The 15,674-nt window shown below is 34.0% G+C and overlaps 1 protein-coding gene across 1 annotated transcript in view; it reads right to left on the bottom strand.

The window, feature by feature from the left end:
* Positions 1–330: 330 nt before the first annotated feature.
* Positions 331–15,674, bottom strand: part of LOC123657405 (ras-related protein Rac1) — a 61,522-nt gene continuing 46,178 nt past the window's right edge. Inside the window, exons 2-6 of the mRNA XM_045592955.1 lie at positions 12,025–12,096; positions 6,757–6,937; positions 4,706–4,840; positions 2,742–2,913; positions 331–404 (exon numbers count right to left, since the gene is read on the bottom strand). Coding sequence (XP_045448911.1) covers positions 2,758–2,913; positions 4,706–4,840; positions 6,757–6,937; positions 12,025–12,096 — 544 coding nt within the window. The 3' untranslated portion in view covers positions 331–404; positions 2,742–2,757. The remainder of the gene's footprint in view (positions 405–2,741; positions 2,914–4,705; positions 4,841–6,756; positions 6,938–12,024; positions 12,097–15,674) is intronic.

Raw genomic sequence — 15,674 nt, 5'->3', positions numbered from 1 at the left:
GTGGCGTATCGGTGATCGAGCAAAATATGTAGGAATGTAATCATTTAATATTAAGAACGGGTTTAAAATAAGCACCCAAATATGAATACCCGGTAAATGTAATAACGGACATATTCCCATATCGTACAAAAGATGTCGCTTAGCCATAGACAACTGTCAACGTCAGTGTCATTCCACATATAATACAAAAGCGTTTACATATACGGAACTCACTCACACCAACCCACGTTACATATAAATGATGCGCATTATCAGTAAAATTTTAACAACTATTGTATGCATTCGTTTGCAGTCCATGTATAGTTTTATACAGCACTCTGGTACTTGGTGACGGATCGTTTGTCGCTCTATGATAGATAACTATGCTGTTTACACTGGCAATGTACGACACGCATCTGCACTATCTGAAATATCCGAAATAAACATTTTAATTCTATTATACTTATATTAAACCTAAGAGAAATTATTCATAAGTAAATAAAAATAATAATTAATGGAATTTAAATTTACCTACATGGTACCTTTTTTTGGGTACAACTTTTTACAAAGGACCCCGCACAATTTGTATGGAAAATGGCTCTCGGCTAAATTGGCTGAAATTTTGCATAGGGGTAGTTTTCAACATGCTGATCAAAAGTCTCAAGGGGCACAAACCCCCAAGTTCAACCCACGACCCTCTACGACCCCTCAAACCCCCCAAATTGCACTTTGCAATAATCGACTGCAGTTTTGCGAAGAGATAGGCACCAACATGCTTAACATAACTCTAAACTATACCCCCTCAAAATAGACCCCCGACCACCTACAGCTCGACCCCCCACTCCCACCAACCCCCACACACCCTCCCTTAATTCACTTTGCAAGAATTAGCTTAAGTTTTTAAAAGAGATGGATATCAACATGCTGGTCGAAATTCTCAATCGACACCCCCCCCCCCCCTAAAATCAACCCCGACCCCGCACACAAACCCCCAACCACCCTAAAATTGAGTAAAGACTCGTGAATGTACCAACTGTAAAGCTATTCACAGAGAATACTGCTATTCTAAAAATAATTTTCTAAGGGTGCGCAGAATACGGTGATTCAACAGTCCTTTTCAGGATAGTAGACCCGATCTTCATCACTTTTGCGAACTTTAGTTCGTGTTCGCGAGGCAGTCCTTTCCAGTTTTAAACAAACTTTTTTACAAAAATGCGGTGTTACGGTTTTAATGGAGAATTCAACGTGCGACAGTTGGCATTTATGAACGGTGATGACAATGCTGATAAACGTCAACTTGCGATTACTAAAAGGGATGATCATGGCCATCCACCCCTAGTTCTTAATGAAAATTCAAGACTTTGCATCAACTGCAATAGATCGATAATAGATGAAATAAGTTTAATTAACGACGATCCGAGTTGTTTGCGATTGAACGTTCTAATGCAAACAGCATCGCGTTCGTGCGTTATTTGTAACGAACAAAATAACATCCAGAGATTGTCTATGCAATGCAATTCGTAAAAAGAAATATTTTTGTGCTGGATAATGTTCGCAGTTGTGGTCATCATTTAGACAAGAATGGCTATCTCCTCAACCATATTCATTAGGGTTTGGTAAGTTCGCAAAAGTGATGAAGATCGGGTCTACTATCCTGAAAAGGACTGCTGAATCACCGTATTCTGCGCACCCTAAGAAAATTATTTTTAGAATAGCAGTATTCTCTGTGAATAGCTTTACAGTTGGTACATTCACGAGTCTTTACTCAATTTTAGGGTGGTTGGGGGTTTGTGTGCGGGGTCGGGGTTGATTTTAGGGGGGGGGTGTCGATTGAGAATTTCGACCAGCATGTTGATATCCATCTCTTTTAAAAACTTAAGCTAATTCTTGCAAAGTGAATTAAGGGAGGGTGTGTGGGGGTTGGTGGGAGTGGGGGGTCGAGCTGTAGGTGGTCGGGGGTCTATTTTGAGGGGGTATAGTTTAGAGTTATGTTAAGCATGTTGGTGCCTATCTCTTCGCAAAACTGCAGTCGATTATTGCAAAGTGCATTTTGAGGGGTTTGGGGGTTGTAGAGGGTCGTGGGTTGAATTTGGGGGTTTGTACCTTGAGAGTTTTGATCAGCATGTTGAAAACTACCCCTATGCAAAATTTCAGCCAATTTAGCCGAGAGCCATTTTCCATACAAATTGTGCGGGGTCCTTTAGGAAAAAGCTGCAGCGTGACAGTGCCAAATATAATAGCAACATAAAAGGAACAAAAAAATGCCTTAGGTATTAAAATATGTGCCATATTGAACACAGCAACAATCATTTTTTCCTTGTACTTGATATGTATATTTGATATAGACAATTCTACTTTGTGACAACAGTACACAAATATATCCAAAACTGAAATTGACGTCCTCTTATGTAATGAGTCTGCAATTGCACAAATCGATTGTTTATCTATTTTATTTAAGCTATCAGTCATGGTCTCATATACAGGTCATGCAACTGAGCCCAATTTAAATGGTGAGAAATTAGTACGATAGTCATAACTTTTTGTTCGCGTCAAAGCCGCCGTACCTCACTGCTATTGATGGGTGTGGTGTGGTGTGGTGTGCGCAGTGCGCAAACGAGGATTATATCAAAAAACAGTTTTTTTTTTAAAACACTAACTGCTAAAACATCACAGCATGTTACCAATGAGGTTAACAAGCTACTAAAAACATAAATTGATAAACTGGACGATATGGAATCAAACAATCAATCAAATGATCTCACCTCAGCGTCGCAACCCTTACAGTAGAACGCACTTCCGCTTGACCTTGACGGGCTGCACAGGGCACAGCACGGCGCGGATCGCCTCGTCGAACACCGTCTTGAGACCCTTCTGCGTCAGAGCGGAACACTCGAGGTACTTCACCGCTCCGATCTCCTTCGCCATTCCCAGACCCTGGAATAATTGAATATTGTTAACATGTTTATTTCAAAATACCCACAGTTTACAAATTTTATATTGATACTAGCTGCTGCCCGCGACGTCGTCTGCGTGAACGCTATACAGCAACAAAAACACCTACGATCATACCTTTTCAAATAACATTCATTTACCCGTTTCTTCTTTACGTTTCATATCTACAGAAAAATCTCATAGATGGCGCAGCTTTAAAATTTTCTTGTCTACTTATATTTATTTAATTATGTTTATCGGCTTAGTTACTTATATTGCGTGATTTTTATAGTGTGAAGCTAGCTTATAAAGGCATGGCTATTAACATAATAACAACAACATTCAAATATGCGTCGTTAGATTACACGTTGTTACAGAATGCGTTGAGGAAATAAAGGTTCACTGCTCGTTCTCGGTAGGTGATAGCATTATAATATGTAGCCTATATGTTGACCCGACTTCTTAATAATTTTCGTGCCAAATTTGAAGTAAATCCATGGGGTACTTTTTGAGTTTATCCCGGACATACATACAGACAAACAGACAAAAATTCTAAAAACTATATTTTTGGCTTCGGTATCGATTGTAGATCACATCCCGTCTTCTTTTAAAAAAATATTCAATGTACAGTTTTGACTTTCCTACCATTTTATTATATGTATAGATTGCAAGCATTTTGGAAATATTCCAAGCTCACCCGATGTGTGGAACCAAGTAGTAACCGCGTTAATCGAAATATAGTCTTACGAGCTTATAAGAGGGTTTGAGGGGGATAATGTAGAGAGAGATATTCATTAGTAATTAAATACTTTTTTACACTAGACATACAAAGTGGTTTCAATGCTTCTAATTAAAAACAAATAACATCAGGTACCGGCCGGGAATACCGGATAAGTTCGGATGCTCGTTAGTCGGGGTAGCGAAAGTCGAGATATTGTGTAAAGTATTACTAGTCGTCATAATTCATTTTAAGCTGTTAGATTGATTATTGTTTATTAATACTGCTTCTATAGTAAGGAACATAATGCGATTATATATTGATTGTCAACCATATTAAAAGTAAAAACTTTAAAATGGCCTTGGTAAATCCCGAACAGTACAATAATAGCTTGCAGCAAATTTCTGGAGGGATAAATAAATAATATTATTTTTCGAATGCCAAATAAACGTAAAAGTTAGAGAAAAAAAAGTGATTCGATTTTAGATATATAAAATCAGTAGAATAATTTTATTATTTATTTAAAATTATAGCACAAATTAAGAGATATAAGTATTACTATTTCTGTCATAGGTACACGTTTTATATAATCAAGACAGAAATTGTTCAGTATCGTTTTACATTGATATTTCAATTAACTTGAGCTTTTTGCTGTGTAGAGGATCTCTATGGAGTGATTTATTGACTTGCTAAAATTGGAGACAAAATCTCTGGTCACATAAAAAGACGTGTGCTAGACTAGAAACAGACTTGATATTAATAAAAAATATAACAATACATTTATATTTCAGCGTTTGTACAGATCGTGACGTTCACATCAAAGTGTCAGTGTGTCACATCCAAATCCGAGTGAGGTGACTCAAAAAGTATAAATCAAAATTGAAAATTACTTTATTTAGGTAAGCTTCAAAAGCACTTTGGAATCATCATTGCACAAATTAAAATTATATTTGTGTTATTTAATTATAGTTAATAGTGAAGCTACCAACAATTCGAAATGTAGATTTCGCGGAGAAGAATCAGAACGAACTTCTCTAGTATAAGTGTTTTATTAATGACTAGTTAGTTACAACATACCTGTGGATAAGTAATGGGGGCAAGTTTTTTATCCTTGAGCTTCTCAATGGTGTCCTTGTCTTCGCGGAGATCAAGCTTCGTCCCCACGAGGATGATTGGCGTTGAGGGGCAGTGATGTCGTACTTCTGGGTACCACTGGAACAGATAGTTACAAGTTTATTAGTTTTAGAACCAACGTGTCCAGTAACATGTGATTTCTCATTACAACTACATAGACTTTATATTATATTCTAAAATGGACTGACACATGTTGGCCCACTTGGCAATGACCCTATTCTCTCTATGTCAGTCCTGCTCTTATATAATTATATGTCAGTATATCAGTCGAATGGTACCTTAAATTAAACACAGTTATTAAGTTTCCCACCTTAGGAACAGTCGAACGTGTGTTGAACATTTATAAATACAATTGTTTATCACACACCTTCCCTAGTGTCACACTTTCACTATACATATTATTTACTAGCTGTGCTCGCGACTTCGTCCGCGCTGAATAGGGACTTTACATCTTTAACGCGATTCTTTAAATTGGCATAACTTTTTTATTTATGAACCGATTGACATGAAACAAACACTAAATATTAAGCTAAGCTTGCCACAATATATTTGTAAAAACTACATCTAAATCGGTTAAGCCGTTTTTGAGATTAGCGTGGACAAACGCACAGGCAAACAGACAAAAATTCTGACAATCATTGTTTTGGGTGCTATTTGCGTTGATAAAGGTCCCAATAATATTTTTTCTCATATATCTTAAATGTATAAGACAGCGACTCGTTACATTTGATAATATGTATTGATTGGTATAAAACGCCATTGTTTTACATTATTTCGCCTTTAGTCATTTTATATGTAATTTTATATGTAATAGAAGGAGGGGTAAGGGGTTCAAAAGTTGCTAAAAACATCATGTGACTAAAGGCGGGACCAACGTTAATAATAAAGTTTTAGTCTACAGTTTTCCTATATTCCAGAATAATATTAAATTATTTATTCTTCCTAAAAACCACGCAGTTCAACGACGTAAGTCCCATTGTCATTGTTAGAGATTTTAAGTACCTATTTAAGTGTTTCAAAGTCAAAGGCGGTTTCGAGACCTAGATTGTAGATTGCAGTTTTGAAATAGTTATGTTAAACCAGTCAACCTTAGCTTCGTTTTGCTGTATTCAAATGTCTCTTATTAAACGGTTACTATTATCTTGTATGATGTAATAAGCGTATGTGATCATTGCTTACGAAAATACTTTAATTAGGCATAGGGTAATTACATATGAATAATACCTACCAGAAGAAACAATGTTATATAGTAATTCATTGGACAATTAATAAATTAATATTGTGAATGTAATAATAGTATTGCTATTATGCCTCCTCAATACTCTCTAAAGATACAACACAAAATAATTTGTAAATGTGTCAAGTTTATAAGTGTCAAAAACAGTAAATAAGCCACGTGTCATCAGAGAATTTTTCACTAAATCATTTTGTCTAGACCCAAAGTGTGTTGATTCTACATGACATAGCAATTCAAGATATATATATCTCGTTGCGTTTGATAACATCATTCCTATTATCGACTAACTACGATATAAAGTTAGATAGCAGATCGTGGCGTTGCTAGTTCGTAATAACCCTTATATCATGTGCAGGGTTCCCTTTCGGCGCTTTAATTAATTACGGTAAAATGCAAAGAACAGGATTACCTATGTATTTTGCGTAATTGTTGTTATTCGAAAATGAAATTACATTGACAATTCAATGTAGTAGTAGCAGTAGTACTACTGCAGTAGTGGTACTGATAAAACCTCGGTTAAATTTAAATGTGCCCACATGTTGTGTGGACCAACACCAAATTTCGATAAAAAACACCAAAATCCACACAGTTAAAAGCTATGAGGTAACTAACATCACATATAAAATATAATGTCGAATTAAAAACTTCTACATATTTTTGAAGTCTTTTAAAAATATAGTCTTCACATGAACTAAATGTAAGTAGGCGTATTTTGCATGGCATGAAATGGCACATGCAAAATTTAAAAATCGTTTACCTTCGCACGAACATTCTCGAAAGACGCCGGGTTGACGAGTGAGAAGCATATGAGGAACACATCAGTTTGTGGGTAGGAGAGCGGTCGCAGTCTGTCGTAGTCCTCCTGACCCGCTGTATCCCATAGACCCAGGTTGATCGGCTTTCCATCCACCATGACATTTGCGGAGTAATTGTCAAATCTGTAATATATATACATATAATTATGAAATTATTGAGGATAATTAAAATAATTACAGATACATTTTAAACGTAATGTTCTTTATTTTAAATTTTGACCCTTATCAAAAATTAATGTTTATGTCTCTTAGCTTAGCAGATAGAATGTTTAAGTTATAAGTTTACGAATACGTTAGATATAGTATTTTTTACACTTTCGTCTAACGGCTTTCACTTCTGAAAGTACTAACAAAAATATTACTGAATCGACGATTTAATCAATGATGAAAGCAAAATTTGTTGCCGAAACACTAATTTGGTAAAAATTGATTAACTCATATTAACTTAAATTAGGTTCCTCAAATGATGATTAACACATCTCGGCTTAGAGTAGAGACGTGTACTGACTAGAGACGTACAGTCAGCTTATTGCTTCTAGTTGACCATGAAGTATAAATTTAATATATCAAAAACCAAGAAGTAACTTCTCTTTACATTTATAGTAAGCAAATAAAATTTATAGTTAAAACCTCTATGTTATAACAGTTTCACCTCTATTCACTTTCACAAAAAACGAAATCACAAAAAATATTACAAAATGTTTTAATGAATTTTGTGACACGAACTTTCACTTGTTAAATTGTAATATTTATATTTGAAATTTATTTATACATAGTAAGCCAATCAAATCGGTACATTGATATAATTAAATTAAATTAAAAATTAACCAGTCAATAAGTATTTGAAACCGCGATAAAACAACTGAAAAATTCGACCAATGGGCTGGTTAATCTTTTAAACTTGACCATCACTGATAGCGTTTTTAAATGATTTGAATGAGCTTTTTATAATTCATTCCACTTCCCACGTTAGCTACCGGTTAATTTATCAACAAATTCGGCGCGACTGTCGGTTATTTTACATAATTATGTACATCCGTTTTTTTGAAAGGTAACATCAATTATTTTTTAATGGTCGTATATCTTTTTTTTATAAAGTGATCGACGAAAATTGTATGTAATCAATATGTAATTACTTCATTCTTCCCTTGGAATCGTCCTGATATAACCAAAGTCGCTTGGAGTAAATGGGTATACGCTAATCACGTTTGTAAGAACTCTGTTAACGAAAGTACTTACTAGTTTTTGTTTTGTTGATCTTTATTTTACAAGCTGCTACGTCACATGATCACTTTGTTTTAATTAAGATGTAAAAATGTTGTTATCCTATCTTAATATATATAAATTACGTGTCAGGGTGATTGTCCGCGATGGACACCGCAATGGATTTGCATACCATGTGCAGTTTGATTCAACTTCAAAGATAGACTATATTTTATTTGAATATATGTAATTATTATATTTAAGAAATAAAAATAAGCGGGACGAAGTTCGCCAGGTCAGCTAGTAACATATAAATTGTAACGTACAAGTTTGCGCAGAATAATTGCGTTTTTTTTTTTTTTGAAAAATAAAAAGGTCCAATTAAAAAAGTATTTAATACAAGACTAAGATAAGACGCAATTTTACAGATATATCTAGATAGGTATACTTAACGAGTACTAAATATGGAATCACATTTTCTTTACTTATAATAAACAAAACTATTTTCTCCTAATTTTTTTTAATTTTTTACTTCAATTCTATTTATTATTTAATTTAATACTTATTAAAATAATTTTCCTCTCATACATAAAATAAAATAAAAAAACTCATTTCATCGGTGTGCATCGGTCATGAATCGGAAACTGAAGTTTTAGCATGACGCTCAAAGCGATCCACACGTCTGTCGCCGAGCGCTCAATATTCGTGCCGATACCTAGAACTTCGGCGCACTTCGTTGCGCGTAAAGTCATAACAATCACCAGATGGAGGTAGGCGCGGGGAGAGGCTCCCCTCCTTCTCCCGCTTCACCCGCTAGCGCCTAACTACGCCTTGCTGCGAGGCAGCGTCCCCTTGTCACATTTTATCCGCTAGCCTGCGTTAGTGTAACTGTTATCGTCTTCACGTTATACACGTGTTCGCTTCGTGCTTAAAATACAATTGAATTGAGTTATCAAATAAATAGCGTTTCTTTTAAATTAGTGTTTCATATATATTTCGTGCTGTGTACTACGTTATTTTAGTGTACATTTTAAAATAATACACAATGTCTAAAGTACCTAACAGGCAGGTGTTACACAGTCACTCGCGCAAACTTATTTATGAAGTTTTGAAATTCATGACTAAAGAAGCTCAAGAAGGTCTACAATATGATCTGAAAGCCGTTCAAAAAAGATGTGCAGCAGCTACAGGAATATCAGAAAGAGCTGTCCGTAGAATTGTTACAGCTGTAAGAAATTCGAACAAACCGAACTTAAGATCATCTTCAGTTTTTTTAGGCCGAACACCTAGCCTGAAAAAACCCGAGAGAGACAAATCTCCTGGGATTGACAATGTCGATCGAGGTATAATTAAAAGGATGATACACAACTTTCATATTACTGAAAGTAAACTACCCACATTAAAAAGTCTTTTAAAGAAAGTAAAAGAAGAAACTGGGTATACAGGGTCCGCAAATAGTTTGAGACGAGTTATTAATGATCTCGGTTTCAAATGGATGAAAACTGAAAATAATGAAAAATTGTTGATAGAACATACAAATGTTCGAATTAAAAGAATTGAATATTTGCGAAAAATTGCCAGATATCGCGAAGAAGGAAGAATAATAGTATACACACATGAATCATATATCGATTTTTCCCATATGATTTCGGTGAACTGGAGCGATGGAACGAATGAGAATCCGAAAAATAATAAATTAATAAACAAACGAGTTGTCATAGTCCATGCCGGATCTGAACAGGGCTTTGTACCAAATGCTCTATTAATGTTTACGGCTGGCGCGGAAACCGGTGACTATCACAATAACATTAATTACAAAAATTGGATTCAGGCTCAATTATTACCTAATCTTCCAAATAACTCAGTTGTAGTTATAGACAATACTCCCTACTACAACAAACAGGAAGATGCAGCGCCTACATCAAATTCTAAGAAATCTGAAATGGAATCATGGCTTCTTGACAAAAATGTACAATTTAACCCTGGGATGCTAAAACCAGAACTTTATAAATTAATTTGTTTACATAAGGAGACATATAAAAGGTATATCATAGATTGTATACTGGCAGAAAATAACCATACCGTATTACGCTTTCCACCATACCACGCGGACCTTAATCCGATAGAAATGGCGTGGAAAGCAATAAAAACATACGTTACTGACAAAAACAAAACATGGAAAATAGACACTTTCATTAAATTTGTCGCGAATAAGATAAACGGCATAAGTACACAAGAATTTAGTTCGTTCTGTAAATACGTCAAGGGTATAGAAGATCAATACAGAAAAAACGATGTGATAATAGACGACTTAACTGAAAACTATACGATACGTGTTGATGACAATGAATCCGAGTCGGATGTTAAAGATTCCGATAGTGACGAATTGAATAGCAGCTCTTCGAGCGATGAAGCTTCTTTTAGCATGGAATTCGAGTCCTAAAATGGTTTAAATAGATAATTAAAAAAAAACAAATTATACAAGTACTTTTATGTTATGCTAACGTTTACTTGCTGTTTGTAAATAAATAAAAAAGTGTGGTTTTCAGCTCTGACGCGATACTAAAGTTTCCTCTTTATGAACGATTTTTTTCATAGAACCAGATCCGCAAACAAGCGTACGGCTCACCTAATGGTTAAGTGATTACCGTAGCTTATAGACACCTGCAACACCAGAATCATCGCAAGCGCGTTGCCGACCCTACTCTCATCCATCCTCAGGGGCTTCGGTAACGCTACTCACTACAAGAACACAACACTTGATTGATCTCCAGTTGGGCTACTCCTGATTTTAAGCACGATATTTCCTGCCGAGCCCTACCTCAGGCACAATTACCGTACTGTTTAAGCATTTAAATTTTTTATTCACAATGCAGCTTGTAACATCGCACTGCTGAGTATAAGCTTCTTTCTCTATGTAGGAGGAGGATTTTAACTTAATCGTTCACGATGCTCCACGCGGGTTAGCGGATATATTCCCTACTATAAGTACCGAAGCCATCGTTCAAGGTGTCTGTTATAACAACAGGGACTGATAGCTTACCGTGCTTTCCGAAACACCATGGGAAGACCCATAAGGATCACCCAGACTGATACCAGATATCGATCTAGAGCAGGAATCGAACCGGCAACCGCTAGTAAGAGCTGCGCATGCCATCACTACACAAGAGCGGTGTAAAAAAAGCTAATACGACTTAAAATTCAATATATCTCCAGCGGTCCAGCCCAATAAGAATCCAAAAATTTTTGTGTGTTAACATATTCTATTTACTGAGCGATCTCATCGTTGCAATAAGCATTGGGTCTTAATAAATAAACTATATTATTCAATACTTCCGTTATGACTAAGGTTTCTCCGGGCGCCAGGTGTTGCAGTTCTTAGAAACAGTGGACTCAGGATTGTAATTTCAAGGCGATTTGGAGCAAGAAACGTTATTAACATTTTCTATTACACTTTATATTGTTCATTTAGAAATTAATTTTATAGATATTATTTATATCAGATACTCGTAGTTTAAAAATATGGCAATATGTTTTTTTTTTTTATAAAAACTGAGGCACCGAATTATGACAAGACAAAACCACCAGATGGTTAACGATTGATCAACTCCGAACTAATTAGCTAGAAACAGCAAAAAAAACTGCAAATTCTTTATTAACTTTTTTCATTCAAGTTTTCATGGTTTCACCGTGCAGAAATACGTTACAGCACAGTATTGGAGGGGATAAAAATTTTAAAAAGTTGCTTTACGTAATACGTAATTATGTACGACACAAAACAAAACAATGAAAATCGTGTAATCCATGCGGACAGGGAGCTAGTATAATCGTATTATTTGAAAGGTGTAATTAGGGAATCGTCAGTATTTTCAGTTGTTTTTAATTCATTATTCATCATCATCATCATTGTATTTTTGACAGCGTTGAATCGTCGGTATTATGTCTTGAGTAAATAGTAGGATATCTATATCTTATTTTGTATTAAAACAGAATGTAACAATACTCACACTGTTGGTATGTACTCCCCGGGGAAGGCATTTGTCGTGTAACTGATGAGCAGGCATGTTTTACCGACGGCACTGTAAAAAAAGAAAATATCATTGTAGCTTTAAAATTTCAATCTGTTATATTATTGAAAACGAATTTGTTGATATAACTATAAGATATTGTACAAAGATAATTAATTGTACCTTAAGAGCCATTTCACAATTTTACGCTCTGCAAGTTTATGTAAATTTGGTCGCATCGCGCGAATCGTACGAGCCGCGCGATCTTTGTGCTAGTAAGTATAGTGTGACAAACCAAAAGACCATCTTGATCATTTTCTAATGTATAATAAAAATTAATAACTATGGTATAAAATGTTTTTTACATAATTAATTTGTTAAAAATTTCAAGTATGTTATATAACAACAGTCAATAAATTTAAAATAAAAATAAAAAATCAATTTTATGAAACAATTTTTTTTTTATTGATTTAGTTTTTTCAGTTTACGAATGAATCTAATATTTACGATATGAATAAAATAGCATTTTATGACATCGACACCGACAAACATATTAATTAACAAATAACAAGACAAACAGATTGAAATGCTTATTTGTATTGATAGTGTGAGAAAAGAAAATTAAATTATACATTTGTTTACAGAAATTATCATTATATTATTTTACAGTCATTTTCGTAATATCTTTATTTTATTTTTATTTTATTATGAAAGTATCAAATGCGTTTTATCCGCTATAACAACAGGCGCTTGGCGCGTGTGAGCGAAAGAAACGGCTGCGCAGAATTTGGCGTGGACCTTACCTCTAAGAGCGCTAGCGCTCGACTGATTTACTGGGCTTGATGCGTGGTAATATATACCATCTTTTTATTATTTAATATAAAATGTATTAAAAATAATTACATCTTTTAATTATTTTTTTTGTATTCCTTAATGATGTAAGTTTACTTTGATGAAGATAGTTCGTTAAAATTTTTTAGTTTTCTAAGAGAAATATCGCTTTTAAAATTGTACTTATTTGGAAATTATTCGTAACTTTAATTTTTTTTTTTATCGTTTAATAGAGATACAAATGGAATAAAAATCTATGATAGTGTGCAACAAAATTATATTCTACATATTATGATATTTTTTTAAAATGGTTTCAACGTAGAGGTTATTGAAAAGTAGGACTTCAAAGTATACATTGCGACCGTTTACCCAGGGAGGAGGCTGATGAAAAGGTTAGTAATTTTATACACATAATATAAATCAAAATTCTGATCCGACTGTGGACTACAACAAAGGTTGCTTTATTATATTTCAAGAATATAAATTACATTATTGGATCCAACACTGAGATTAACGACGTCAAAATATTACAATTTCGCGGATTGTTGCCGATTTTTGTGAAATGGCTCTTAATTATTTCAACTATTACTAATTATTCAGCAAAAGTCAATTTTAAATTGAGTATCAACGGTTAAGTTATTAAAAAGTTAAAAGAATATACTTATAAACATTAACGTAGCTAAAATATTGTTTTTACTATTTGTTTGTTAAAATAATATGATTTATCTCAAATATATCTCTCTGACAAGAACAGTAAGCATAGCTTATGCAATCCCCAGTCAAGAAATTTTAAACACTAGTAGTATCCCAGTCTGATTTTTTAAAATTTGTATTCGTAACAGACATTACAAAAAATAAATAAAAAAAAAAAACAAAAACGCATTATATATGTGTGTAAGCTTAGAATTTTTTAATTTTAAATTACAACTATACCTAAGTATTTTTAAAAATTATCTGTTAATTCAATTTCAAAATCATTGCTTTAATATAAAACAACAAAAATGTAAATATAAAGGTGAAATATAATTTAAAAAACTTAAATTTACGTACTTTAATAACTATTAAACGTTACTGTAACATTTCTCTCATTGTCTATGGTTGAGTAACGCGAATAGAGAATTTAAATCAATATATAATTATATAGTCTGTGTTGAGCACTTGTAGTTTTAATAAATTTCGTTTTTCATATGAACAAGATATTAATCGTTTAATGAGTAATTGCGGTTATTAGATAGTTATGGATGATAGGTTATTTCTTTCGAAATTCCCGATACATGAATGACGAATACAATTGACGTGTTTTCGGCACTAATAAACGAAAACTTGCCGAAGTGTAATTTGGTATTGCTTTTATAGTCATTGTATTTCGCCTATAGCAGCAAGAAGGATAGAGAATAATATGCTATATTATTTTGTCCGAGTATTTGTCATACAATAAAAATAAAATAGGATGTATGGATATATGATAAAACCCTCCGCGGATGTCACGGCAAATTAATTAATAATTAAAGATCCATCAATTCTCTACTGATACAATAAACGTGAATGTAAGTTTGTTTGTTACGTTTTGTGCGGAAACTACATAACCGATCATCACGAAACCTTGTACACATATTCTTGGAGGTATTAGAAGTAACATAGGACACATTTCACAAAAAAAAAAAAAATGCAAGCGAACCCGCAGGTAACAGCTAGTAGAGTAATAAAAACCTACGATTTTTTAGTAGAAATTGGCGATTACTTCAGTAAATAATTTTATGAATATACTTAATGCAAAGTAAAAAGCAAAAACCCTTTAAGTTGAAATTGAATTGGATAATAACCGCGAGATAGAACGTAGTAACTAGGACGACCTAATAATTGTGTTTTTGACCTAATAGTTGTTAAAAACTTGTGTTTACTATTACTTGCTGGGCGATATATATATAGATATATAGCATACATCCTATTAAGATTTCACTGTTTTATATTATGCTCGTGGATATAAAATTTGTGTTCATTTTATATATAAATTATTATACCACCACCCCTTCGGCCCGCCCGCAACCGCGCGTGCATTTTATATCCGCGAAGCTGATAAAGATTACATGCAGTATGAGAAACATTAACCTCAGTTAGCATTATAACGTCAATAGCTCTCGCTGAGAAGTCAATACACTGTTCAAGCGCCTCGAAGTTTTTAATAATTGAGCGAATATTCATATGAATACATAACAATTCAACATTTTCTGTAATCTAATAAATAAAATTCTCGTGTGGCGGTGTTTGTTATACTCCTCCGAAAGGGCTTGACCGATTCTCATGAAATTTTGTGTGCATATTGGGTAGGTCTGAGAATCGAACAACATCTATTTTTCATACCCCTAAGTTATAATCGGGGGGGGGGGGGGGGGGGTAGGGGATTGTTAAGGGGCTTTATAACATATATGGCAAAACAACGTTTGCGGGGTCAGCTAGTATTTTCTAAGAATGATTTAAGATTTGTGCAGTTTTTAACCGACTTCCGAAAAAGGAGGAGGTTCTCAATTCGACTGTATTTTTTTTTTAATGTATGTTACATCAGAACTTTTGACTGGGTGGAGCGATTTCGACAAATTTTCTTCTAATCGAAAGGTGGTGTGTGCCAATTGGTCCCATTTAAATTTATTTGAGATCTAATAACTACTTTTTTAGCTATATCTAATAATGCGTTTTTACTTGACGCTTTTTTTCGTCGACCTACGTTGTATTATACCGCATAACTTTCTACTGGATGTACCGATTTTGATAATTCTTATTTGTTGGAAAGGAGATATCCCTAGTTTGGTACCATGATAAGG

Source organism: Melitaea cinxia, chromosome 10, assembly GCF_905220565.1.
Source record: "Melitaea cinxia chromosome 10, ilMelCinx1.1, whole genome shotgun sequence".
NCBI classification, from domain to species: Eukaryota; Metazoa; Arthropoda; class Insecta; order Lepidoptera; family Nymphalidae; genus Melitaea; species Melitaea cinxia.
Note: the sequence above shows the minus strand (reverse complement) of the source record. Positions and strands in the feature narration are given on the sequence as shown.